General features: G+C 43.0%; 1 protein-coding gene across 1 annotated transcript in view; it reads left to right on the top strand.

Annotated features, from left to right (window-relative positions):
- The window catches only part of LOC309485530 (E3 ubiquitin-protein ligase TRIM21-like), a 32,023-nt gene extending 9,120 nt beyond the window's left edge, over positions 1-22,903 (top strand). The window contains exons 2-7 of the mRNA XM_082152427.1: positions 8,114-8,706; positions 9,041-9,136; positions 16,777-17,010; positions 17,121-17,262; positions 21,574-21,600; positions 21,944-22,903. Of these exons, the coding sequence (XP_082008553.1) occupies positions 8,152-8,706; positions 9,041-9,136; positions 16,777-17,010; positions 17,121-17,262; positions 21,574-21,600; positions 21,944-22,500 (1,611 nt within the window). The 5' untranslated portion in view covers positions 8,114-8,151 and the 3' untranslated portion in view covers positions 22,501-22,903. The remainder of the gene's footprint in view (positions 1-8,113; positions 8,707-9,040; positions 9,137-16,776; positions 17,011-17,120; positions 17,263-21,573; positions 21,601-21,943) is intronic.
- Positions 22,904-26,606: the final 3,703 nt, after the last annotated feature.

Here is a 26,606-nt window from a genome sequence, read left to right as displayed (position 1 = left end):
GCGCTTACACCGCCGCTGGGCAGGCTGCATCAGCGCTACACACTATGGCCACTCTCCAGATCTTCCAAGCTAACCTTCTCCGAAAGCTGGACGAGGAAGGCACGGAAGCAATCAACGTGGCGGATTTAAGGAGCGCTACGGACCTCGCACTCCGCGCTACGAAATCCGCTGCACAGGCCATAGGGCGGAACATGGCCTCTCTCACCGTTGCTGAGAGACACCTCTGGCTGACGCTTTCAGAAATGCCGGACTCGGAGCGCTCTGTGTTCCTCGACGCCCCCGTTTCTGCTACTGGCCTCTTTGGATCGTCCGTCAAAGATTTCGCGGACAGATTCGCTGAGGTACAAAAGACGTCGCAGGCCATGAAGCACTTTTTGCCAAAGCGCTCTAGCTCCGCATCAGGCCGCTCTAAACAGCCGTCTGCTCGCAGCTCGCAGCCACCGCCCCCCGCCGCCGCTTCACAGCGTCGACAGGCCCGGGACCAGAGACCACGCTCTCGCTCTGCCGGCCGCCGCCCCCCACAGCGTGGGACTCGGCCGAAGGTTGAGATGAAGCCCGAGGCCTCAAAGTCTTCCTAGCCAGCTTAGGAAAACGACGGTGTTCAAGCCCCGCTGCGGCCGGGTTTCCACCAAAACTTCCCGCTCGTCCAGTTCCATTACATGCGACTGTTCCAGTGTACTCTGCAGTAAACAAGTCGGTTGCATTACCCGCTTGCCTGTACACAAACGCCGTTTTCACGGCGACCCAGATAAATCCTGTAAAGAGCGTATTTTCTGGTATTCCGGCCACGGCCGACGGTGTTATGAGTGTAGTAAAAATGCCCACTGCCCAGTGCCCATTCCTACACACAGACACAGCCCGCCCCACAGGGCTCGCGCACATAAAATCGACTCATGTCGATTGCGCACAGAATGTAGTGAACGTGCCCACGTCCCAGTGCCCACAAACACTACACGCTGCATGTCTCTTGGTTTCTGTAAAAACGAAACCAACACACATACAACCGACTCAGGTCGATGGTGTTTTCAGTGCAAATGTGCCCGCTGTCCTGCGCCCACATTCACTCACAGACATGACGAATCCCTCGGTTTCCCCCACGCTCGCCGTCTCTCAGCTACCTGCCGTGAGAGAGCCGAGCGCGGGCGAACCGCCCGCTGTGATCAAAACACTCCCCGCCTCGAGCGCTGCAAATGCGGTGTCTATAATACAGCATACCGAAGCTCCCCGGTCGCCACTATGTCACGACCAGAGCTCCAATCTCATTCAACCCTTAGCTATGCACGCACATGCGTGGGCAAAGCTTCCCGGTGTATCAGAATGGGTGCTGAACATTATAAAAAGAGGCTATTCGCTACAGTTCGCTCGACGTCCCCGCCGTTGTGCGGTGCGAGTCGAAACCACGGTAGAAAAGGAAGTAGCAAGTGTACTTCGTACCGAAATTGCGAAGCTGTTGAGCAAAGGGGCAATAGAGCCTTTATCTCAAGCTCAGAGCGAAGGGGGGCTATACAGCAGATATTTTCTGGTTCCGAAAAAAGACGGGGGTCTCAGACCCATTCTAGATCTAAGACAACTGAACGTAGCGCTTTCAAAACGCAGGTTCAGAATGCTCACAACCAAGAAAATCCTCGCGCAAATTCGCCACGGGGACTGGTTTGTGTCAATAGATCTGAAAGACGCGTATTTCCAAATACAAATAGCGTCACGTCACAGGCGATTTTTGAGATTCGCCTTCGAGGGCCAGGCTTATCAATACACAGTCCTACCGTTTGGCCTGTCCCTAGCACCCCGTACATTCACGAAGTGCATGGACGCAGCCCTCGCTCCCCTGAAACTTCGGGGAATGCGAGTTTTGAACTACTTGGACGATTGGCTGGTTCTAGCTCAGTCACATACGGAGCTCATAGAACACAGAACCATTTTACTCGAACATCTCGAGAATCTGGGTCTCAAAGTCAACTGGGCGAAAAGTTCACTGTCTCCCAGTCAGAGAATATCTTTCCTGGGCACAGAACTGGACTCGCTGTCAATGACAGCTCAAATATCGCTACAGCGCAGATTGACTATTCAGCGCATGACAGAAACCTTCCGCCGCGGCACTATAGTCCCGCTAAAGAAGTTTCAAAGGATGCTCGGTCTCATGGCAGCAGCATCCACAGTTCTCCAGCTGGGTCTGCTTCGCATGCGCCCACTGCAGTTCTGGCTACAAGCGCAAGTACCGCGTCGAGCATGGACTTCAGGTCTCTTTCGTCTCAAGGTCGATCAGGAATGCGTCTCAGCACTGATACCCTGGAGAGCGACCGACTGGTACCAGTCAGGTGTAAGCCTGGGGACTTCCTCGAGTGTGAAGGTGGTGTCCACGGACGCCTCCACCTCGGGATGGGGAGCACTGCTCGAGGGCAGACCGTTTTTTGGCCAGTGGTCAGAACGGGAAAAGCTTCTGCACATAAACTGCCTGGAAATGATGGCAGTCGACAACGCGCTGAGGCGCTTTCGTCCCCAAATAGCAGGACACCACGTCTTGGTCCGCTCGGACAACATGTCAGTGGTAGCCTACATAAATCGCCAGGGAGGCATCACATCCCGAAACCTATACAGGTTAGCGAAACGCCTCCTGGTATGGGCTCAGCACAATTTGCGCTCGCTCAGAGCAGCGCATGTGCCTGGCCACCTGAATGTGGGACCAGACAGACTGTCCAGGAACAATGTTCCAGCAGGAGAATGGTCACTGCATCCGCAGACAGTCCAACTGCTGTGGCAGACATTCGGCAGAGCAAAGATAGACCTGTTTGCGTCTCAAGAAAACGCTCACTGCCCGGAATTTTACTCAAAGAGCAGGGATGCGCTGGCCCACGTCTGGCCCCGCTGCCCGCTCTATGCCTTTCCCCCCATCACGCTCATACCTCAGGTATTAGAGCGGATCAGGGAAAGCAGATGCTCAGTGTTACTGGTTGCTCCGTTCTGGAAGAACCAGGCTTGGTTCCCAGTTCTTATGCAGCTGACGAGCACTGCCCCATGGCCAATACCAGTGAGGAGGGACCTCCTCTCTCAAGCCAGGGGCTCGATCTGGCATCCTCGCCCGGAGCTTTGGTCCCTACATGCGTGGGCCATCAACGGGTACCCTCTGATATCCCAGAGGGAGTGTTAAACACGATCATGCAGGCTAGAGCTCCCTCTACGAGACGGCTCTATTCCTCAAAATGGTCAGTGTTCTCCAGCTGGTGCACAGCACGCGGCTTTTCACCCCTGGACTGTGGAGTGACGGAGGTTCTCTCCTTCCTACAAGAGCTACTGGATGAAGGCAGAGCCCCATCCACGCTCAAAGTCTATGTGGCGGCTATAGCAGCGTTTTCCAAACCAACGCTTGGTCAGTCACTAGGAAGGAACGATCTGGTCATTCGGTTCCTTAGAGGAGCTAAGAGGTTAAATCCTCCCAGACCTCCCTCAGTCCCCATATGGGACCTTTCTACGGTCTTGGAGGCCATGAAGGGTGCCCCATTTGAGCCTATCCAGTCAGTAGATATCAAACACTTGTCTTTCAAAACGGTGTTTCTTCTGGCTCTCGCTTCAGTGAAGCGCATAGGGGACTTACAAGCGCTCTCAGTGAGCGCGACGTGTATGGAGTTTGGGCCAAATGACTCGAAAGTCATACTCAAACCAAGGCACGGGTACGTCCCAAAATCCCTCAATACACCGTTCAGGGCCCAGGTAATTTCCCTGTCTGCCCTGCCGGTCTCTAACGAGGAGAAGGACGCCAGCTTCCTTTGCCCAGTCAGGGCGCTAAGGGCTTATGTGTCCCGCACGTCTGTTTTCAGACAGACGGAGCAGCTCTTTGTTTCACTCTACGGACGTTCTAAGGGACTCGCCGTTTCGAAACAGAGCCTATCCAGATGGATAGTCGATGCTATAGCGCTGGCTTACACCTCTAAGGGCTTGCAGTGCCCATTGGGTGTCAGAGCGCACTCCACGAGAGGCGTGGCCTCGTCGTGGGCTTGGTCTAGTGGGATTGCCTTGCAAGATATCTGTATGGCGGCAGGCTGGGCCTCCCCGTCTACATTTATAAGGTTTTATAACCTAGAGGTTCCCGCTCTGCAAGCTAAGCTGCTTTCAGTCTAGAAATCGGTACTGTCTGCCCCGAGTACGTCCGGCCCAGAATACCAAAATAGCGCGAGCAACGCTCGTTTAGATCGCGCAGCTCTATGGGCAATGTGTAAGACCCACTATATTCATCAGTCCAGGCCGGGGTCGCCCTGACTGAGTAAATACCATCACTATAACTGTTCTTATAGGATGCTGCATTACAGGAATGATGCTATTCTAGCCACTCTTCCTGGGCTCTCTGTGAGTCACTTATGATCATGTACTACATGAGCCCGGGCACCTGCCCTTGGGACTTTGGTGCTGGATCATAGCATGCACGGCGTTTTACACTGTTTCCCCTAGCGTAAGATATTACGCAGTACGAGAGTACCTCTCGTAAGAGAACGTACTCGGTTACTAACGTAACCTCGGTTCTCTCTAGAGAGGAAACGAGTACTGCGTATCTTGCCGTGCCTGCGCACGCTCCGGTTCGCTCCGGCGATGAAAAACCGGTAAGCTAGCCTTTCGATGCTATATTTATAGCCCCAGGCCACGCCCGTTTCGGCGGGACGTGACGTATGGGGCGCGAAGCGCCCCCATTGGTGATGACGTCACGATAGGGCCTTATCGATAGGCTGCTGCAGTTGCCGCAGGGCAGCCAATAGGCGCGCGAGCTGTCTCGCCTATGTCTGCATGCTGCCGCAACGCGTTTTACATTATTTCAAAATTAAGGATAATTTTTTGGCTTCAGTATCTCGCGGAAAAGAGATTTCCCCTAGCGTAAGATATTACGCAGTACTCGTTTCCTCTCTAGAGAGAACCGAGGTTACGTTAGTAACCGAGTACGTTTTTCTGAGCCCCCAAAAAATGACAATTTAAACATGCTGTAAAAAAATATCTGTTGGGTATTTTGAGCTAAAACTTCACATACATACTCTGGGGACATCAGAGACTTATTTTACATCTTGTGAAAAGGGTCATAATAGGTGCCCTTTAAATTGAAAACATTTTAAGTATTTAATTGGTTTTATATGATTATATAATAATTTAATATACAAATAACAATCCATGATCCTTGACTCATTTCTTTTTATTTATATGTATCCAAGGCTTGACATTAACATCGGCCAAACTGCCAAATGCGGGTGGATTTCAGCAGTGGCGTGTAATGCAGTCACTCCTACTAGCCACTTTGGCGGGTTGAATTTTATAAGCTGTATATATACATTGTTCAGTTGTAGTGATTTAAAAAGGCATTTGAAATAATAAACTGAGTGCAATGTAATGTTTTCAAAAATATAAATTTTTCGATATATATTGATACTGAAATATCTGAAATGCTTCCAATACTAATTTTCCGCTGAATAGGCAAGGCAAGGCAAGTTTATTTATATAGCACATTTCATACACTATGGCAATTCAAAGTGCTTTACATAGAAAGGGATTACAATAATCATACTATGGCAATTCAAAGTGCTTTGCATAGAAAATAAACACAAAATAAAAGCAAGGGTAATTAAAACAGTTATAAAAGGAATTAAAAGAGATAAATTATACAGTTATAAAATGAATTAAAGTAAATGAACTAAAGTAGTAAAAAGATGATACATAGAATAAACTTCTCATCTGGCAAAACACTGGTGTATCTTACTTAGAATAGACACACGGTACCAGCTGTGCTTTCTCGCTCTCTCTTTCCGACAGCGAGTTGACACACAAACCCGCCTCCCCTCACCCACTCATTTAATTTGCTTCGGATGAATATTGTTGGTGCTACTGGGCTTGAATTTCTGCATGGGATTGCGCACATTGTGCATAACTCATTCCCGCAGATTTTTTGGTCACACCCAAAGTGTGCACACATAAAGCTGCCCCTCAGTGCTAAATTGAGTTCTTTTTTGCTGCTTCTTGACCTTCTTGACCTAAAAGATCATATTAAAAATATATATGTGGCAGTTTTGCCCATGGTATCGGTGTCAAAATTGGCCAGTGAAAATGTAACTTTAGAAAACCACTAGCCACAGTGGCTGGTGAGCAAAAAAGTTAGTCAAGCCCTGTCTGTATCTAACCTAAAATATTAACCTAAACTATTATCCTAATAATTTAGGATAACCTAAATTATTAGCGCGTGTGCCTTCCAGCGAATCCCGTCTTCTCGTTTGAAAAAAAAAAAAGGTCCCATAAGATTTTTGTGTGTAGCCCACCTTGACCACATTATTATTATCACCCATTTGGGACCTAAGTGAGCCCATATAATGAACATCTAACTGAGCCCCACTTAGAGCCCACTATGGACCCACCATGGCCCCAATGCTAACATACAAGAACCAAGAACTGAGGCTTCTTCCACAGCAGACATTGTTATAGGAAACATGCTAAAAGTGCATGACGAGCAGAAAATGACAATATAATGGAGACATGGTTTTAAACCGGCCGGAACGACAGCTTGGAAAAAAGCTGTGCATACCAGCCTCCTACGGTTCTTCCGCTGCCTCAGAAGATGCAGTAAACATTGTCATGTTGTAAAATTTAAATAAGACAACGTCTCTATTGCAATCCCCTCCATGTTGTTGTTGTTTACCAACGTCATTACCATAGAAACCAATGCAGATATTCCGGAAAACGAAAGAGAGGCATAGACACACAAATCGTACAAAACAGTTGCGATACACAGTGTGGACGTCAATAATTTTAGATCAGATTCCAATCAGATACATAAATTGGAGTGTGAACGTAGCCTATGATCTGCAGGACCCATTGAGACACATTTGGCAGAAGTCACGATGTTGCCAGATAGTCCTCTTGAGACTGACATCTGGTGCATTACGAGAAGTATGTCCGATGCCCTGAAGTGGATGACCGGCAGGGAACAACCAAAAACAAATGGTCTCCAAGAACTTTTATGCAACACATAACAGAACCTAAAGGAACACTTAAGCAATTAAGGGGAAAGGCTTAATGATGGCCTTAAAGGGTTAGTTCACCCAAAAATGAAAATTCTGTCAGTAATTACTCACCCTCATGTTGTTCCAACCCCGTAAGACCTTCGTTCATCTTCGGAACACAAATTAAGATATTTTTGATTAAATCTGAGAGCTGGCTCACTCCTGCATAGGCTTCTAAGACATTATAACTTGCTGGCCCAGAAAATGCATTAAAGACATCGTTAATATAGTCCAAGTGACTACAGTGGCTCAATCTTAAGTTTATAAAGCGACAAGAATAGGCTACTTTTTGTGCACAAAAAAAAAAAAAAAAAGAATGATTTTATTCCATTATTTATTTCCTTCTCTCTGAGCCTCGAGTTTTTTCACGTAGTGTTTTAGCGCAGCACGTCTGTGTTGCACGTCACCACGTAGGCTCACTATTGGCCGACGCTGGTCATGTGTGCCATGCGTGTGACATGCAACACAGAAGCGCTACGCAGTTATACTACGTGAAAAAACTCGAGGCCCAGAGATAAGGAAATAAATAGTGGAATAAAGTCATTATTTTAGGTTTTTTTTGCGCACAAAAAGTATTCTCATCGCTTTATAAACTTAAGATTGAGCCACTGTAGTCACTTGGACTATATTAACGATGTCTTTAATGCATTTTCTGGGCCAGCAAGTTACAATGTCTTAGAAGCCTATGGAGGAGTGAGACAGCTAATCAAAAATATCTTAATTTGTGTTCCGAAGATAAACGAAGGTCTTACGGGGTTTGAACAACATGAGGGGGAGTAATTACTGACAGAATTTTCATTTTTGGGTGAACTAACCCTTTAAGGTACCTTAAGCCCTTTATGACCATTAAGGACCTGTAGGTATTTTATTTATTTATTTATTGCAACAGATGTTTCACTACTGTTGCATAACTTAGGGTTTTAAGGTTTCTTATGACTTAAGGGCCTTGTTGGAACTGGCCCCTAGTTATTACTTCATCTTAAATGTAAGATCTTTGAGCAAACAGTCTTATCAAGAACAGTTTTTTTTTAGGTGTAATTAATCCATGGCCATCAATATTATAATTAATGTTGCTGCTGTTGTTGTTGCAGCTGTTCTGTTTTCCCCTTAGTTTTGACAGACAATCAAAATGACTACAGCCGTAGACGTCTCTCGCCACCTTCATTGCCCCATCTGTAAAAACCTGTTCTCAGATCCGGTCTCAACCACATGTGGGCACACCTTCTGCAAGCGTTGTCTGGACCAGCACATAAGCATGTCCGAGCCACAGTGCCCTCTTTGCCAGGAGCCTGTGTCCACCAAGCCATCTGTGAACGCAGCGCTCGATGCCCTCCTGCGAGAATTTCACCAGATGCAGTTACCCGACCTGAGCCTCTTCTGTGGAGAAAGAGGCGTGGTCCCATGTGACATCTGTGACGAGCACCTCACTTTCAGAGCCGTGAAGTCCTGCTTGAACTGCCTTCTTTCGTACTGCGATCAACACCTGAAGCCGCACCAGTCTATGGTGAGATTCAAAGGCCATAAACTGGTGAATCCCATGGAGAAGTTGGATCAGAGAGCATGCAATTCGCACGGTAGGCCTCTGGAACTCTACTGCAGACAGAACGAGCGCTGCATCTGCACCTTATGTGTGAAGTTGGGTGGAGATGTGATACCTGTGGAGATAGAGAGAGAAAGGAGACAGGTGAGAAAATCAAGCTCTCGGGAAATAACACAGATTCATCTTTTCACCTGAGATAAGGTTTTAATTGTTTCCCAAAAAGAATAAAACAAAACTTTAACTGGCAAGTTTTTTAAATAATTGAGAAATAAAAAAATACTATTGAATCATTGAATTAACAACTTATTAACGACCGGGTTTTGATATAATTTTAATTGACTTTAGATTAAGCACTATCTATTACACTTCAGTGTACTCAGAAAGCTGTGTGTGTGTGTGTGTGTGTGTGTGTGTGTGTGTGTGTGTGTGTGTGTGTGTGTGTGTGTGTGTGTGTGTGTGTGTGTGTGTGTGAGTACAGGCTGAGCAGCAAACAACTATTGAAGAGCTGGAAAGGATGATCAATCAGAGGGAAAACAAACTCGACGAGCTTAAGGAATCGGCCAAAAAATACCAGGTACATACATCTTTCTACAAAACACGCAAATCTGTATTAAAAAATTACAATGTATAACTTGACACCACTCATTAAATTAAAGGGGACCTATTATGCTAAATTCTCAGTTCTAGATTTTGTGACGTCACTTAGTAATGCTTAGGCCCTAACCACGACTGCTGACGGACTCTGCCCTATTAGCATAGACCCCGCCATGAGTGAGCTGTACACAGTCCGCCATGTTTATCTCATCGCCAGAGCATTTAACAGCAGCATTCAAGAAATTGTACGATTCTGGGTAAACTGAGAATCACAATTTTTTTTTTTTTATATTTAATTTATTTGAATTATTATTTTTAAAAATGGGTTTGAATGAATTATTTAGTGACTCACGCTGTGATAATTTGAATTATTGTAACATAGAAATAATGATACTGTGTGGTTGAAAATACTGCAAAGCTGTTTCATACCTATAGCTACATGACAACTGCTCTCTCTGGGTCAACGGCAGTGCTAACATATATTTGAATGTTGCATTGTCATAATACTTGTCAAATGTTTAAAAGACATAGGTGAATTGTTGTCATTTAGGAATAAGATAGCATAGGTGTTTGAATCGAGATTGTGATCTTTTAAAGATTAATCATGCAGATTTAAATGGTTGACACATTGTATACTGTGTATAAACAGTTGATGAGAGTTTTGATATTGTAATATAGCTGTTCTGTGTGGAGTCTGCATGCTCTCCATGTGTTTGTTTGAGTTCTCTTACGAGAGGTCTCTCGTACTTGCGTAAGTATCTTACGCTAGGGGAAAACCTCTTTTCCTCGAGATATTGAAGCCAAAAATTATCCTTAATTTTGCAATAATGTAAAACGCATTGCAGCAGCATGCAGACATGGGCGAGACAGCTTGCGCGCCCATTGGCTGCTCTGCGGCAACTGCACCAGCCTATTGAGAGAGGCCCCTCATGACGTCAGAACCAATGAGGGTGCTTCGCGCCCATTACGTCATGTCCCGCCGAAAGCGGGTGGGGCTAGGGCTATAAATACGGCCCAGAGAGGCTGGTTTGGTCAGTTTTTCATCTCTTCTGCGGGCCTTCGCATCGCTGGATCCTGAGAGGAAGCCGCGCCGTCTGAGTCAAGCACCCAGCGGGATTAGTGCATCTGAAGCTGCTGGTCGACATCTCCCCGCCTTCAGTCGCCGTTTCTGCTGACGCTTTCCGGTGTACATATCCTTTTCTCTGCTACTGTGTTTTGTGTATGTGTGTGTGTTCGCCGCCGCGACACACACTCTCATTGCACTAAAAGAGCCGGGCGTCTTTTTCAAGACGCCCCTTTCCCCCCCAACCCGCAAAGCTCGCCGGTGCGCCCGCTTGCCTTGCCTGCTTGGAGGATGATACCTGCTCTCCCTCTGTTCGAGCCGCGCAAACCGCGCCGTTCACAGGGGATGTCAGGAGCGGACGGTCACGGGGCTAGCTTTCTCTCTCCCTCTGTTCGAGCCGCGCAAAATGCGCCGTTCACAGGGGAGGCTGGAAGCGGACGGTCGGGGTTAGTTTTTCTTTACGTACAAGAAAGCTACCCTGCCCCTGCGCCCCATTCACCCGTCACTCACCGGTGAAAGGAGAAAATAGTGTTTAGTCCCGCCGGACTGACCTGAATTTTCTCACACATTTCTCAGTTCCCTGATCAGGCGACTGGAAATATAAATATTGCAGCGCCTGCAAGCAAACGCCGAAGAAAACATGTTGACGCTCTTATATGCTCGTGCATCTGAAAGCCTTTGTGTTCCCCCCTGTGGCTCAGTGGTGGAATTTTTGGTTTTTCACAAGAGAGACCGGTGTTCGAATCCCGGTCTAACGGCAGATCAATTATGCCTCCAATGCTTCGCTCTGTCAGTTCCCTGAAAGGCGACTGCAGATGTGCATTTTGCAGCCAACGAGCGCGTTGTACAACCCGCTCGCCTGCACCCAAACACCGTTTCTATGGTTCCCGTGCGTCACTGGCGAAAGGAGAAAAGAGTGTTAATGTCCCGCTGCGGCCGGGCCGAATTCTATTTCTCACACATTTCTCATTCCCCTCTGAAGTTCAGGCGACTGGAAATGTCATACGCACGCCTGCAAACAAACGCCAGCATGTTGACGCTCTCTGATAATACTCGCGCTATCTAAATGCCTATGTGTCTTCCCCTGTGGCCCAGTGGCAGATTCTCAGGTTTTCACGCGAGAGACCCGTGTTCGATCCCGGGTCTACCGGCAAAAAAATAAATAAATAAAAAATGTATGCCGTCAATGCTCGCTCTGTCAGTTCCCTGAAAAGGCGACTGCAGATGTGTATTTTTGCAGCCAACGAGCGCGTTGTACAACCCAAGCACCCAAGCACCGCTCGCCTGCACCCAAGCACCGTTTCTATGGTTCCCGTGCGTCACTACCTCCATTCTCACACATTTCTCTGGAAATGTCAATATTGCAGTGGACGAGCCTATTGTAATACACGCACACCTGCAAACAAACGCCAGCATGTTGACGCTCTCTGTTTCTATGGCAACTTCTCGCTCGTTCAGTTCCAGTAAATGCGACTGTTCCAGTGTATTCTGCAGTAGGGTAGTTGACAAATGGCCAAGAAAAAGTACTTTTTTTGGAAAACATAACTTTTTAAGAAAAAATACATATATTTATGGAGTATGAAAACTGCAGTTTCAGAAAATAGTAGTGGTCACTCATTTTGTCAATGACTTCACATATTTTTTTCACGTTTTCACTCAACAGTACTGTAAATGTGTCCTATGGTGTGACATTTAAAAAGTACTAAGAAATTATATTAAATAACATAAAAAATACTTGAGACAGAATTGTTAACATTATTAAAACATTATTTTCTTAAAGTGATATTTATTTTACATGAAAGTACTAATTAGAATCATTTTCACCATGGATAGATGAACCTGATAAACTTTTCCCTACGAATGTCAATAAAACTTTTTTGCCAACCTTACAAAACTGTTTGAAATTGTACCCATTTAAGAGGAGATATTATTGTAACTCCCCTAATGCCAAACTTGACTCTTTTTTTTTAAAAGATATTTTAAAATAAGTATATTTTTCTGTTGTTTTATGTTTGTCACACCATAGGACAAAACGTCACACTAAAGGACAAAGATAGTCATTGCATAAAAAGAGTCAGAATATATAGTGTTTATTGTAACAATAATAAAGGAGGACATCGTTTTTTTTGTTGAAACTTTATATATTCGTCTTAAAAGCTTCTTAAGGAGGTCTTGTCCTATGGTGTGACATCTGTCCTATGGCGTGACAGGCCAAAGTGTCACACCAAAGGACATTTCCAGTGACATTTTCTGTCACACCAAAGGACATTTGAGCTTTTGTGGCAGTTAATAACCATGCTAATACTAGCTGAACTGTTATTAGCAATTGGCATGATACATTTGCATAATATTACATAGTCTTGCTGTTAAAAATACAAATTTTTATTAAAAAAATTATATTTAGGAGTGTCACACTAAAGGACAAAAAAACTTAACAATTTCAGTGGTCTGAAAACATAGTTAAATATTTGAACAATTCTGAGAGAAATACTTGCCATGTGCACTGCTCATGGGCTTCATAGGGGTCTTCAGTCACATGACCTTGAATGGGGCCTTTCAACTAAATTTAGTTGTCCATGATATTGCCCAACTTAATATCAGGTTATTGCATAACACCAAAGGACATTTTTTTCTGTGACAAACTTTATTAAATTCCTACACTTTTAGAAAAGTATGTATAGGAAAAGTGATGGCCACTTAGTGAAATAGACACTTGCACAATTATGCCAGGAGTGTTCATTAAGATGTTTAAACATTATTTTCTTTATTTATAAAAGTTAATATTTATGAAATAATGTTGTCTACCGTCACACCATAGGACGATTTTGAGATTTGGCTCAAAGTTGTAAAAAAATAATTTATTTAAACAACAAATTCATGTAAAACAAGAAAATGTTTAACCATTTATAGTATTCTAAATGATGAAAATGTGAAAAAAATAATTTTTTATCTTCTGTGACGGTGAAAAAGCCACGTCACGTCAACTACCCAGTAAGCAAGTCGGCGACACAGCCCGCTTGCCTGCACACAAACGCCGCTTTTACGGCTACCCAGATAAATCCCATAAGAGTGTATTTTCTGGTGTTCCGGCCACGGCCGATGGTGTTATGAGTGTGGACAAAATGCCCACTGCCCAGTGCTCATTCCTACACAGAAACACAGCCCGTCGCACAGGGCTCGCGCACATTAAATCGACCCAGATCGATTGCGCATTAAATGTGGTAAATGTGCCCACTGCCCAGTGCCCACAAACACTACGTTCTGCATGTCTCAAGGTTTCTGTAAAACGAAACCTACATGCATTCGCTCTGCTCAGGCAGACAATGCTCTCAGTGTTGTAAATGTGCCCGCTATCCCACGCCCACATTCACACATAGACATGACAGGTCTTACGGGACTCGCCCAGCCCTCCCCCTCTCGGTTGACCACCGCAGAGGAGTCGAGCGCGGGCAATCTGCCCGATGTTATCAGCGCGCCCCCTGCCTCAAATGTCATAAGCACGACGCTTATGTTGCAGCACACTGAAGCCCCTCTGTCGCTGAGCGACCAGAGCGCACTTCGCATTCAACCCCTAGCCATTCGTGCAAATGCATGGGCAAGGCTACCCGGGGTTTCGAAGTGGGTGCTAGACATTATATTCGCATAGGGGATTTGCAAGCGCTCTCAGTGAGCGCGACGTGTATGGAGTTTGGGCCTAATGACTCGAGAGTCATACTCGAACCAAAGCACGGATATGTTCCTAAATCCCTCAATACACCGTTTAGGGCACAGGTGATCTCCCTGTCGGCCCTGCCGGTATCTGAAGAGGAAGGGGATGCAGGCTTCCTTTGCCCGGTCAGGGCGTTAAGGGCCTATGTGTCTCGCTCATCTGTTTTCAGTCAGACGGAGCAGCTCTTTGTTTTGTTCAGCGGACGTTCTAAGGGACTAGCTGCGTCAAAACAGAGTCTATCCAGATGGATAGTTGATGCTATAGCGCTAGCTTACACATCCAGGGGCCTGCAATGCCCGATAGGTGTCAAAGCGCACTCCACAAGAGGCATGGCCTCGCCATGGGCTTGGTCCAGTGGGATTGCCTTGCAAAATATCTGTATGGCGGCAGGCTGGGCCTCCCCGTCTACATTTATAAGGTTTTATAACCTCGAGGTTCCCGCTTTGCAAGCTAGGTTGCTCTCGGTTTAATTTTTCAGTATTGCCCGCCCGATGCTATCGGCTCAGGATGCTGAAACTGCTAGAGCGTCGATCACTGATCGTCTGTATACTTCTGTGGGCAGTGCGTAAGTCCCCCATATTTACCAGTCCAGGCCGAGTTCGCCCTGGCTGTGTGGAACACTTGATATAACATGCTCTTATCAGAGCTCCATATTACAGGAATGATGCTATTCTAGCCCCTCTTCCCGGATTCTCTGTGAGTCCCTTGTGATTAGGCACTGTATGAGCCCCGGGCACCTGCCCTTGGGACTTTAGTGTTATGTCTCAAGCACGCACAGCGTTTTACATTGTGTTCCCCTAGCGTAAGATACTTACGCAAGTACGAGAGACCTCTCGTAAGAGAACGTACTCGGTTACTAACGTAACCTCGGTTCTCTCTAGAAGAGGGAACGAGTACTTGCGTATCTTGCCGTGCATGCGTCATGTTCTGATTCGCTGAATAGATGAAAAACTGACCAAACCAGCCTCTCTGGGCCGTATTTATAGCCCTAGCCCCACCCGCTTTCGGCGGGACATGACGTAATGGGCGTGAAGCACCCTCATTGGTTCTGACCTCATTGGTTCTGAGGGGCCTCTATTGATAGGCTGGTGCAGTTGCAGCAGAGCAGCCAATGGGCGCGCGAGCTGTCTCGCCCATGTCTGCATGCTGCTGCAATGCGTTTTACATTATTGCAAAATTAAGGATAATTTTTGGCTTCAATATCTCGAGGAAAAGAGGTTTTCCCCTAGCGTAAGATACTTATGCAAGTACTCGTTCCCTCTTCTAGAGAGAACCGAGGTTACGTTAGTAACCGAGTACGTTTCCAAAGACATGCCACATAGGTGAATTGGAGACACTAAATTTGAAGAATCACGTTTTCGACACAAGACAAGGACAAGAGAAAGAGCTCAGTGGCAATACAAACACCAACTCGTTCAGCAAACCACATGCGATAGGCAACGTTAGTATTTACATTCATCTTTAAGCCAGGTTCCTTGTAAAGAAGAATATGCAAAGATCATGCAAAGATAGTTTCACAAACATTTGTGTTTGGGCTGCCCATATAGACAGAAAGAGACTGTCACAGTCCAATGACAGTTCACTTTGTTTTTAAATGCCATTTAGGGGCAGGGATTATCTGAAATATATTCTTCAATAATATTCAAGTGCAAACAAACAAACAAACAAATAAATACATAAATAAATAAATAAAATTCCAATTGCAGTGTCCCCTTACGAAAAATAAGTTTAATTTAAGTATTCTATTAGTGTGCTTCTTTTAAACTATAAATAAGAAAGTATACTTTCAGTCTACATTTTATATACTTCTCAAAAATATACTTTATGTACTTCTCAGAAATATACTTAAAATTACACTTAAGTGTACTTGACTTATACTGAGAGAGTATATTTGGCCTGTACTTGTACTCAATCTTTTGATCGAGATATACTTAAAAGTATGTAGTTCAAATAGAATGCAAGACAAAGAGAGAAACAAGTCCATAAGGAGAAATGCATATGTGGCAGTATATGGACAAATCCATCTCCTATCTGTGCTGGCTTCCAAGAATCACACACACACATACATGGAAAAATACATTAAAACAGATGTGTGCTTGAACAAAAAATGGCTTCTCCCCTCTACCTATTTTCCACTTGTAGCCTACTCCAAAGTCAGCAAGTTTACAGACCGAGGGTTCAGAAAAGTCAGACTGTGAGCTGAATTTTACAGACAATTCAAGCTCACAATACTATTAGTGTTTATTAATATTTTGAATTATTAATAAAGGCCTTACTTTACTCTTTTGGACATTTTTCTTACACAAACGCATCACTTCAAAAATGGGGGGTAATAAAGGCCAAAAATTAAAGGATTACTTTACTCTTTTGGACATTTTTCTTACACTAACGCATCACTTCAAAAATTCATCCTCCATTCAATGCCATTATAAAGCTTGGAAGAACCAAGGAATTTTTAAATATAACTCTGATTGTATTCGTCTGAAAGAAGAATTTCATATACACCTAGGACGGCTTAAGGGTGAGTAAATCATGGGCTAATTTTCATTTTTTGGTGAACTATCCCTTTAAGTTTGTGCAATTTTGTAGGCCCTACTTAAACATATGTATTTCAGTTAGTTGCTAAGACATCACTTTTATTTCCGTTTGTTTTTCATCTAATATTTATATTTTATTTTGTTTCAGCAGCCTTAACCCTCATCCTTCCCTTGGGTCATTTTGACCCGGAAAATATTTGTGAAAAAAATTAAACAATAATAACACTGACCTGGACTCAGAGAAATGATTTAGAGCTTGCCAGATCAAGAATATGCTTAATTTTGGTGTTATATGCCTCCACTCTTTGCAGGCTCTGATAGAAAGAGAGCAGCAGGAGATAAAGGAAGTGTTTGCTGCAGTGATGGAGGCTGTGAAGAGATCAGAGCAGGTGATGCTGGCTCCTCTGGAGGACGGAAGGAGTTGTTTGGAGAAGGAGATGGATGAGAAGACACAACAAATACAAAAAGACATTCTCAAGTATAAGGAGACCATCGACTCTTTGAATCGCACTATGAATGAGGAAGATGGCATCTTCTTCCTGCTGGTCAGTTAATCATGAAATACTGACTAATTTTTTACAAACACAAAATAATATTATTTATATTAATATGTTAATATGTGTCCCAAATAATACTATTTTATGTCCCTTTTCAGTCTTACCCATCTGTACCAACTGAGTTCAGAGATGACTGGATGATTTCCATTGACACTGAATTAAATTTTGGCACAATGAGAAATTTAAAGGCAGCCTTATTGGCAGAGATTGAGACTCACTTGGAGAAACTTTGCACTGTTGGTGAGTGATTATGTCTGAGAGCTGTGATATAATTAGCAAACATTCCCTATTGTTATTGCTGATAAATAGAGTTAAGAATTTGGACAAGATGTCCTGCACTGTTTGTGAGCCCTTGTGAAAAAGAAGTATACTTCAGCATACTTTTAAAAATATTACTTATTACAGTAATAATACTGTAAAAGTATATGAACTGAATGTAATGTTTTCGAACACTTAATTGCATGTTAATTGCAATTACTAAACACAATTAAAAAAGTAAAATAAACAATGGCGGATGTGGCTCACTTAGGGCGAGTCTACGCTAAAACTGGAGTGTCAGTCAACAGTCGTGTGCAAAAGTATGTCACATTGCCCCGAATCTGAGAATGGCTTGTTCTGAGACAGTGCTTATGATTTATGGGGATTTAAAGAAAAAGCACTGGGTGGAGTTTTATCATTATAGGGTGGTTGTGTACACACACTGCAAAAACAAATGTATGTTCAAACGCCATGTAAAAGTGAATTTTGCATAATAGGGCCCTTTAAATAAAATGTCTCCCTTTAGATCGTTTTTATGCTCAAACTAGATGGCTATAGAGCTCCACTATATGCTATTTGCTAATTATGCTCAATGCTAAACTTAGACAAAAAAGTCATTTTTATTGTTAGAATTGTGATTTCATAATATTTAGATATGAATCCAACTGGAAAAACTTGTGAAAAGCTATCTTTCAATTAGTCAACTAGCAAATAGCATATAGAGGAGCTCTATCTAGTGGCTAATATTATCATTTTTTACTTTTAAAAATAAATTTTCCAAAATATGGGCAAAAATTGTACACTAAACAATGCATCCATTGCATCCCCATAAATGCAATTTAGAAATTTGGGTCTTTTATAAAGTTAATTTTACATAAAAAGCTGTTTTTGTATAAAAACAGGGTGTCCGCGCGGTAGTAAAAGGTAGTAAAAGTAGTAAAAATAATCTACCAAAATTAAGGCCCTTGAAAGGTAGTAAAAGGTAACAAACGCAATTTGACTTGGTAGTAAATTTTTCATCACCACCTCAATATATGAGTTTCCATTTTTTTGTGTCTCCATATATTTTAACTTCATCTAGCATAATTAAAAAATATATATACGGTGCTAACAGGACCTGACGGGCTCGACATTAACGCTTGTCCGGGACAAGTGGATTTTTTGAAGGGACAAGTAAAAGAGAATTTTACTTGCCCGACCGGACAAGTAGCCTAATTAAACGTCAATAACAAAAAAATTATAAATAACTAGGGAATCACTAAAATGAGAGAATGATTCTGATTGTATTTATATTTATTGTAAGTTGCGATCGATAGTGGATGTATTAGGCTACTGACGGTAACAAGGTTGCGCTGTTGAGGCTCGCGCAGCCTCTCGAGGAGAAATCCAAACAAATGTAAACTCAGTTTAAACTCAGTTAACAACATAACGTTACTGCCAGTGCCAAAATTCAAAATGTGTTTGAATATTTTTAACATATGATACAGTTTAGCAACCTCACACGACGAGTGCTGTTTTCTTGAGTACCATCACGACTGAAAATGTGACATTGCTTTTGATACAACAGTTCAATAAACAGTTCAAATTAAGTTACTTACATTTTAGACACAATATTGACTGTTTTTGTTCTGTTTCAGCAGCTAAAATAGTTCCAAACAAAGATCACAGCAGAACCGTAACGCATCTCACAGCCTTTAAAGGTGCAGATATGACAATATGCAGATTTAAATATATCAGAGTTGATTGAACACAGATGAGGATATTTCTTCAGAATAAATTATATTTACAGCACACACACACCAAAAACATTCCGGACACCAACTTTTTTACTCGGACAAGTGAATGACATATTTACTTGTCCAGAGGACAAGCACATGAAAAGGCTTAATGTCGAGCCCTGAGTGAGTCGGAGTTGATAGCAATGACAAAGTGCCAAGGTTATTATTCACCTTATTAGGGCTAAGGGCTATGGTTAGGATAACTCAAGGGCTAGGGTTAAGATAAGGACAACTGAAACTCAACTCGACACTACAAAAAAAACATAATTGACAATGACAATAGGCCTACTTAATGATAACAATTAAACATTAGTGTACCTAATATGTATGATGGGTGTGACAGTGTCACACTTATACCTTATAGTAAGTAGTAAGTGGTGCTTTACATACCCCGCCCACCCCACCACACCCCCAAAAAAAGGGCTGCTGCTTGATGTCGTGATGGTAGTAAAAAATATTGTGGAGGTGGTAAAAAAGGTAGTAAAAGGTAGTAAATTCATCTCTATGATTCCTGCATATACCCTGAAAAACCTATTTAAAAAAAAATTTTTTTTTTATTTTATTTATTTATATAAATTTAAAATATATCATAAATCCTCCAAAAACTGCACAAATGCGGAGTAAAACATTAATAAACAGAGTAAAATTACATTTGTAAAAAAAACAACAAAAAAAAACCTATTATTCTGTTACAAAATTACATGTTATTGTCTGGAGTCCCTGGAGACCCCAAAGACCACGAGTGTCACTCCAAACGAAGACCATCGTAGGGTTAAAGATTTGGAGTAGGCCTACACTAGAGTTCTCAACGGGTCGGGTCGGCCCGACAAACCCGACGGGACCCGCGGGTTCGGGTCGAAAATATAAGCAAATGACTCGGGTCGGGTCGGACCTCGGGCTTAATCTTTTCTGCTCAGTAAAAAAACAAAACATTTATTAATCATCGCTGCTGTTCACCGTAAAGAAAGTCTGGCTGCTGCGTGCAACATCATGGAGAGGGGCGGGGGCAGACCTGACGCCGCTGCGTGCACGCCTTTAGCCTGGAGAAGAAGATGGAGTTGGTGAAAAGTAAACTTGCCGCAGGTGAATTCACCGTCGCTACTACAGACTATTTATATATTTAAAGTTTATTGTTTCAGTTGTTTGTATTGTTAAAAGGCGTGAACAGGCATTAAAGGTTGATTTGAATTCGCGTCTGCTGGTCATGATAATACGTGTATGAGAAAAAAAAATTCTGACGCGGCGTCGGGCCGGGTTCGGGCAGATAATTCATGTTGATGTGTCGGGTTACATCGGGTCCGGGCTTTAAAAGCCACGGGCCGGGTCGGGTCGGGTTGTAATTTTCAGGCCCGTTGAGAACTCTAGCCTACACTACAAGTGCACAATACAATTAAGCGCACTTCTTTTTCACATGGGTGTACAGTCATGAATGACACCTCAAATCTTGTGTTTAGTTAAGGAGAGGTGGATAGTGGTAATGATGGTAATACCATGGTATTATTTAATGTATTTTTGAGTAACATTTATGTATCATATGAATATGTATATGGAAAAAATCAGATATCTGTTCATGGTGTGTCTGGCTCAGTACCTTTAAAGGATTGGTTCACTTCAGAATTAAAATTTCCTGATAATTTACTCGCCCCCATGTCATCCAAGATGTTTATGTCTGTCTTTCTTCAGTCGAAAAGAAATTAAGGTTTTTGAGGAAAACATTCTAGGATTTTTCACCATATAGTGGACTTCAATGGCAACCAATGGGTTGCAGGTCCAAATTGCAGTTTCAATGCAGCTTCAAAGGGCTACACGATCCCAGCCGAGGGATCCTTATCTAGAGAAACGATTGTCATTTTCTAAACAAAAAAAAAAAAAAAATTTTTAACCACAAATGCTCATCTTGCAGAACTCTGCGATGCACCAGGCATTACGTAATCACGTTGTAAAGGTCAATAGCAACGTAGACGAAAGTACCATCAAATATTTACAAAGCGAATGTGCAAAGACTAAGTCAAATGCCCTTTACAAAAACAAAAAAAAGAAGGTAAATCAACGATGTTGGACGATTTTTGCCCTACCGCGGTACTTCTGCATATGTCACACGTGACCTTTCCAACGTGATGACGTAATGCGGGGCGCATCACAGAGTTCTGCAAGATGAGAATTTGTGGCTAAAAAGTATATAAAATTTAATATTTATTTTGAAAATCACTGATGGTTTCTCTAGATAAGACCCTTATTCCTCAGCTGGGATCGTGTAGAGCCCTTTGAACCTGCATTAAAACAGCAATTTGGACCTTCAACCCATTGGTTGCCATTGAAGTCCACTATATGGTGAAAAATTCTGGATTGTTTTCCTCAGAAACCTTAATTTCTTTTCGATGGAAGAAAGAAAGCGTAAATTAAAGTAAAGGGGTGAGTAAATTATCAGGAAATTTTTATTCTGAAGTGAACTAATCCTTTAAATGTAAAGCTGTTGTCATGATTGGTTTTGTGATGTTATCTGTTCTCATTACAGAAATTAGAAGAATTCACAGCTTTTCAGGTATGTGTAGTAATAATTGGTAACACTTTACAATAAGGTCCCATTAGTCAACTTTAATGCATTAACTAACATTAACTAACAATGTACAATACATTTGTTGCAGTATTTATTCATCTTTGTTAACGTTCGTTAATAAAAAATACAACTGTTTGTTTGTGTCAGCTCAGGTCCATTAAACTTTTGATTTAAATTATGTACAAGTAAATGTTGAAATTAACATGATTAATAAATGCTTTAAAAGTAATGTTCATTGTTAGTTCATGTTAACTAATGCAGTTAACTAATGTTAACAATTGAAATGAAGCTCAAACATCAAGTATCTGAGAATCTTGTATTTGCTCAGTGGACGTGACTCTGGATGCAGAAACGGCACATCCACACTTAGAGGTGACTAGAGACGGCAAAGTGGTCAGAGACACTGGAAAAAGCCATGACATCCCAGGCAGTCCACAACAGTTCGACCTGGTTGGAGGAGTCCTGGGAACGCCTCGCATCACGTCGGGAAGAGCTTTCTGGGTCGTGGAGGTGGGGAAGAAGGTGGGCTGGGAACTCGGGGTGATCAGAGAAGGCGCGAACAGGAAAGGGAAAGTCTCCTACAAACCCAGCGAGGGATACTGGTCCATTGTGCTCTGCGGTCAAAACATGTATGGAGCTTTTGAAGACCCTCCAGTCCTGCTGCATCTCAACACCAAACCCCAGAAGCTGGGAGTGTTTGTGGACTGTGAGGAGGCTCTGGTCTCCTTCTATGATATGGTGGCTCAGTCACATATTTACACATTTAATAAGTGTAGTTTTCATGGTGCAATCCGTCCATACTTTAATCCTCATCCCAACAAAGACGGGAACAACTCAAGTCCATTGGTCATTTGTGCTGTCAATCAAACTGACGTCTCTGTGTGAGAGAAAGGGCAAATTTTGATTTTGAAACAAATGAAATCAGATATAGTAATTTATCGAATTAATTATCGAATTAATCTATCTATCTATCTATCTATCTATCTATCTATCTATCTATCTATCTATCTATCTATCTATCTATCTAACCTGTAACTTTAAATGGAAATTAAACTTGCTTTTTGATCTTGTAGGGACCTTGGGGAAAACAGCTTATAAATCATCCTAATTATGTTTTATTGTTTTTTTTTTTTTTTTGAAAATGAAAAAATGCAGAAAGTTTTATCTTGGTGTTGTGTTTAGTTGTAGGGTTAGTGGATAGAATATACAGTCTGTACAGTATGAAAATCATTATGTCTATGGAAAGTCCCCATGGAAACCCAACATAAATAAAGCATGCTAAATGATGTTTTGAATGTGTGTGTGTGTGTGTGTGTGTGTGTGTGTGTGTGTGTGTGTGTGTGTGTGTGTGTGTGTGTGTGTGTGTGTGTGTGTGTGTGTGTATGTTTTATGCTTTCTGTCCAAATATTGCTATTACTGTAATATCTACAATCTAGCAAATGAAGAGGCACAATAGCATTGCTACCTTTTGCTTTGCAGCTTTTTGATTGTCAACCAACTGCACAGGATAGATGATTTATACCTACATTACTTTTGTTCTAAGTTGTACAGTTAACACCAGTGAGGATTGTTTGTTGAACATGATTGCTAAACAGGTATTATTATCATCATGGAATTGACCAATGTTCATGCAAGTGACACTGAAGTTAATTGTTCTCATTACTCATTTATTATGATTACTTTCTCATTTTCTATATTGACATAATTGATGATTAAATAATAATTGTAGGTACTAAGAGGAAGATATTTTCTATCCACACACTCATTAACAAATCAATATATTCACATCTTTCACACTGTGCATTGTTGTCCATGTAAGTCGTGCAAAAGCAGGGCAGGTGAGCGAATTACACATGCAAATCCACAGCGAAGTGTTTGCTTTGAGAGTGCTGAATGCTCGCAAGAAACTCAAGATATTCACATCTTTCACACTGTGATTTGTTGTACATATAAATTGTGCAAAAGCAGTGCAGGTGAGTGAATTACACATGCAAATCCACAGGGAAGTGTTTGCTTTGAGAGTGCTGAATGTTGTGCTGAAAGAAAATTATTTCTTTTATTTCTAACTTGAAAACTTTTATTAGTCACTTTCTGAAATGCGTGCTTGAGTTTAACATTTGAATGAGGAAAAATCTGTGTCAGGTTTGATAAGACTGCTGAGGAAAAATCCTGACAATGTCTCAAGATGAAAGCATTTGAAGTGTCAGCATTTAAGTGCGTCTAAAGACTTCAAGAAGCAAACTACTTTGAGAAATGACGAGTCAGCCAGTCCTTGGCACTCCTAACAGAGTTATTTTGGGTTTTCTGGCAGCCATGCAAGTCGAATGAATGATGGATTCTGTGTAGAAGCTGCATCAGGGTCAGGTTAGGTGAGACTGTTCATCATGACAATATTATCACATTCACTTTGTCACCATGATTTTGCGTAGTTAGATAAACATGTTTTGTTGTTCCTTATCAAATAAACATTTAACAGTATCGTCACCAACCCTAACCATAAACTATCACTAAAATCATTTATCAGCTATAAAGCGCACACCAAACAATAATGATGAGCAAACAGCATTTTGAATCAATTGAATGCAATTTATGTGTTGTTTTTTTGGGAGTGGAGCATGTATGAGCATGTATGTCATTTAGAAAATTTCCGAACGTGTAAAGAAGCATGCACTATCTGGAGTTTTTAGCTCCGCTCCTGTTGGCTTTCTTCTCGAGTGAAGTGGCTCAGATCTCGCGTTTGCCGAGGCAACACCTAGAAAACTAATCTGCAATAAAGAATCTGGAGGCTCGGATATCGCGTTTGAGCCACACGTTGGGTTAGATTATTTAGATTAAAGGAACACTCCACCGTTGTTTTAAATAGGGCTTATTCACCTTCTTTACCACATTTAGATAGGTGGGCAAATGCATTTTTGTCTCAGTGCATGCTTTGTTTTAGTTTGACAGGGTCGGCGCTAGCTTAGCACAATGAATGGAATCCTTTGTTGCCAGCTAGCATGGCCTGAGTAAAAGTGATAAAAAAACAACAAAAAAAAACACCTAATTACTTCTTGTGGCCTGCGTATTCACAACGAGTACAAATAGCGATGCAGATTAACACTAGGTGATTTCCTAGGCAGATATTGATAAAGTGAACTGGAAAAAAAGCCCCACGCCGAATGGACCAAATGGACAACTGTCCACAGAGTAAGTGATTATTTTAAACATGACGCATTGTTACGTTCCACGTGGGTTTTGTTTTCATTTAGTCTAGAGACTAGCGACACGCTAGTGTGCTTTGCACGTGTGAATGATTGGTGCTCATTATCTTCTCTCTGTGTTTTTAGTCTTCACTCTACTGTGACTGGCCTAGCGGTACGTCACTCATCATTCCATCATTAGGGGCGGCGTCTGGGAACCAATGAGAGTTTGCCAGATGACTTCAAAAGAACGACCGGTTCATTCATGCTCTCTCTCTCACAGCGTGTTGAGCGCTCTGTTTGCGGCTCTGCTCACCGTCACTATTCTGATCATGACTCACTTGTTTTAAGCTAAGAACGATGTGAAATCCTGTACTTGATAATTTAGTGGGATATGTACGTGTCGCTCTGTTCATCTGTTGTCTTGGAATTTGACCCGTTTACTTTTGAGATAGCAAAACTGAGAACTGTGTGTTCAAGTTCAGCACTACGAGGTTGCCTACAAGCTGCTCTTTTGGTAAGAGAATGTCAGGTTAGTATGCCGCGGTATACATAATGCCCGTAGTGTTAATTTGTTAGACACACTAGGTTAGGAGTGAGCGCCACTCCCTGTACGTTTTGTTATTTAGCTAGTTTATTTAGGTGTCCGCATGCACTGAAGATCTCGGTTTTTCTTTCCACATTTTTCTTTGGTTAGGATTAGGATTAGCATAAGGATTGTTTTATTATACTCTGTTTTTTTCTTTGGCGCCACTTTATGTTCTCTTACCAACAATTTATTTTACACTATTTTCTACCCTCGAAACTGTACATAGCGCACTACATTAACATTAACGAATTGGATCTAGTGGCTTCGGCTTTTCTTGTAATAAATTCCAGTTCTCTTTCATCATCTCGTTTCGAGATCCACCTATGGGAAGGGCATCCGGTACCTGACCTCTGTAGAAGCATCCAATTGCACCAAGTCTGGTTAACAGACAGAAGCGCGCAGCCAATGCCCGGTAAGGCCACACCCCCTTACCTAAGGCATATATACCCCAATGCGCGCTCATGTACCTCAGTTGTCATTCGCTTCTCGCGATCTCTGTATTACTCAGCTCAGTGAAAATTTACACACTGCTCACCGCGTGTCTGCAGGAGGACATATCGACTCGATCAGCCTCCGCCGGACGTGACAGTCGTGTTTTCAACTGTTGCTGCGTTGCATTCGGAGCCGCCCACGCTCTCCATCTCCGTTTTCCTCCTATAACGGCTGCTCGCCACGGATTTCTCCAGCTTTTTTGCGGATATGTCGCTGTCCAAGCCTGCCGCCTCGTCGGGGGACTCCCTATCACGGGCCTGCCCGGCCGCGTGTGGAGCCCTTATTGCCGCGAAGGACCTTCACCAGCTGTGCGTGGTTTGCTTGGGTCCGAAGCATGCTCGCGAAGCCTTGGAGTATCCTGAGAATTGCAGCCTTTGTCTAAGGCTGCCGAGGAAGCTGCTGAAGCGCCGTTTTAAGGTAGCTGTGACACAGTGTGCCGAGCTCTCCCTAACTTCGGACTCGGACGGAGGACACGGTGATGACGCGCTACCGGGGGCCTCCCGGGGCGCGACTCAGTTCGTTTGGGCTGACCAGCCCAATCCCGCCTTCCCCGAAGAGGACATCTTCGAGGAGGGCGGCCTCGCTCTCGTCCACGAACCGGCCGGTTCTGGCGAGGAGGATGATGCGGCTATCCTTGGGGTCTTCGAGGACGAGGAGGCCATCCCGCCCTCCGGTGTTCCCCAGGCTAGCACGGCCCACACGGCTTTACCACAAGCCGTTCTCCTGGAAGT

Source organism: Leuciscus leuciscus, assembly GCF_965113295.1.
Source record: "Leuciscus leuciscus genome assembly, chromosome: 2".
Lineage (NCBI taxonomy): Eukaryota > Metazoa > Chordata > Actinopteri > Cypriniformes > Leuciscidae > Leuciscus > Leuciscus leuciscus.
The sequence above is the reverse complement of the archived record's forward strand: the minus strand, read 5'-3'. Positions and strand labels throughout refer to the sequence as shown.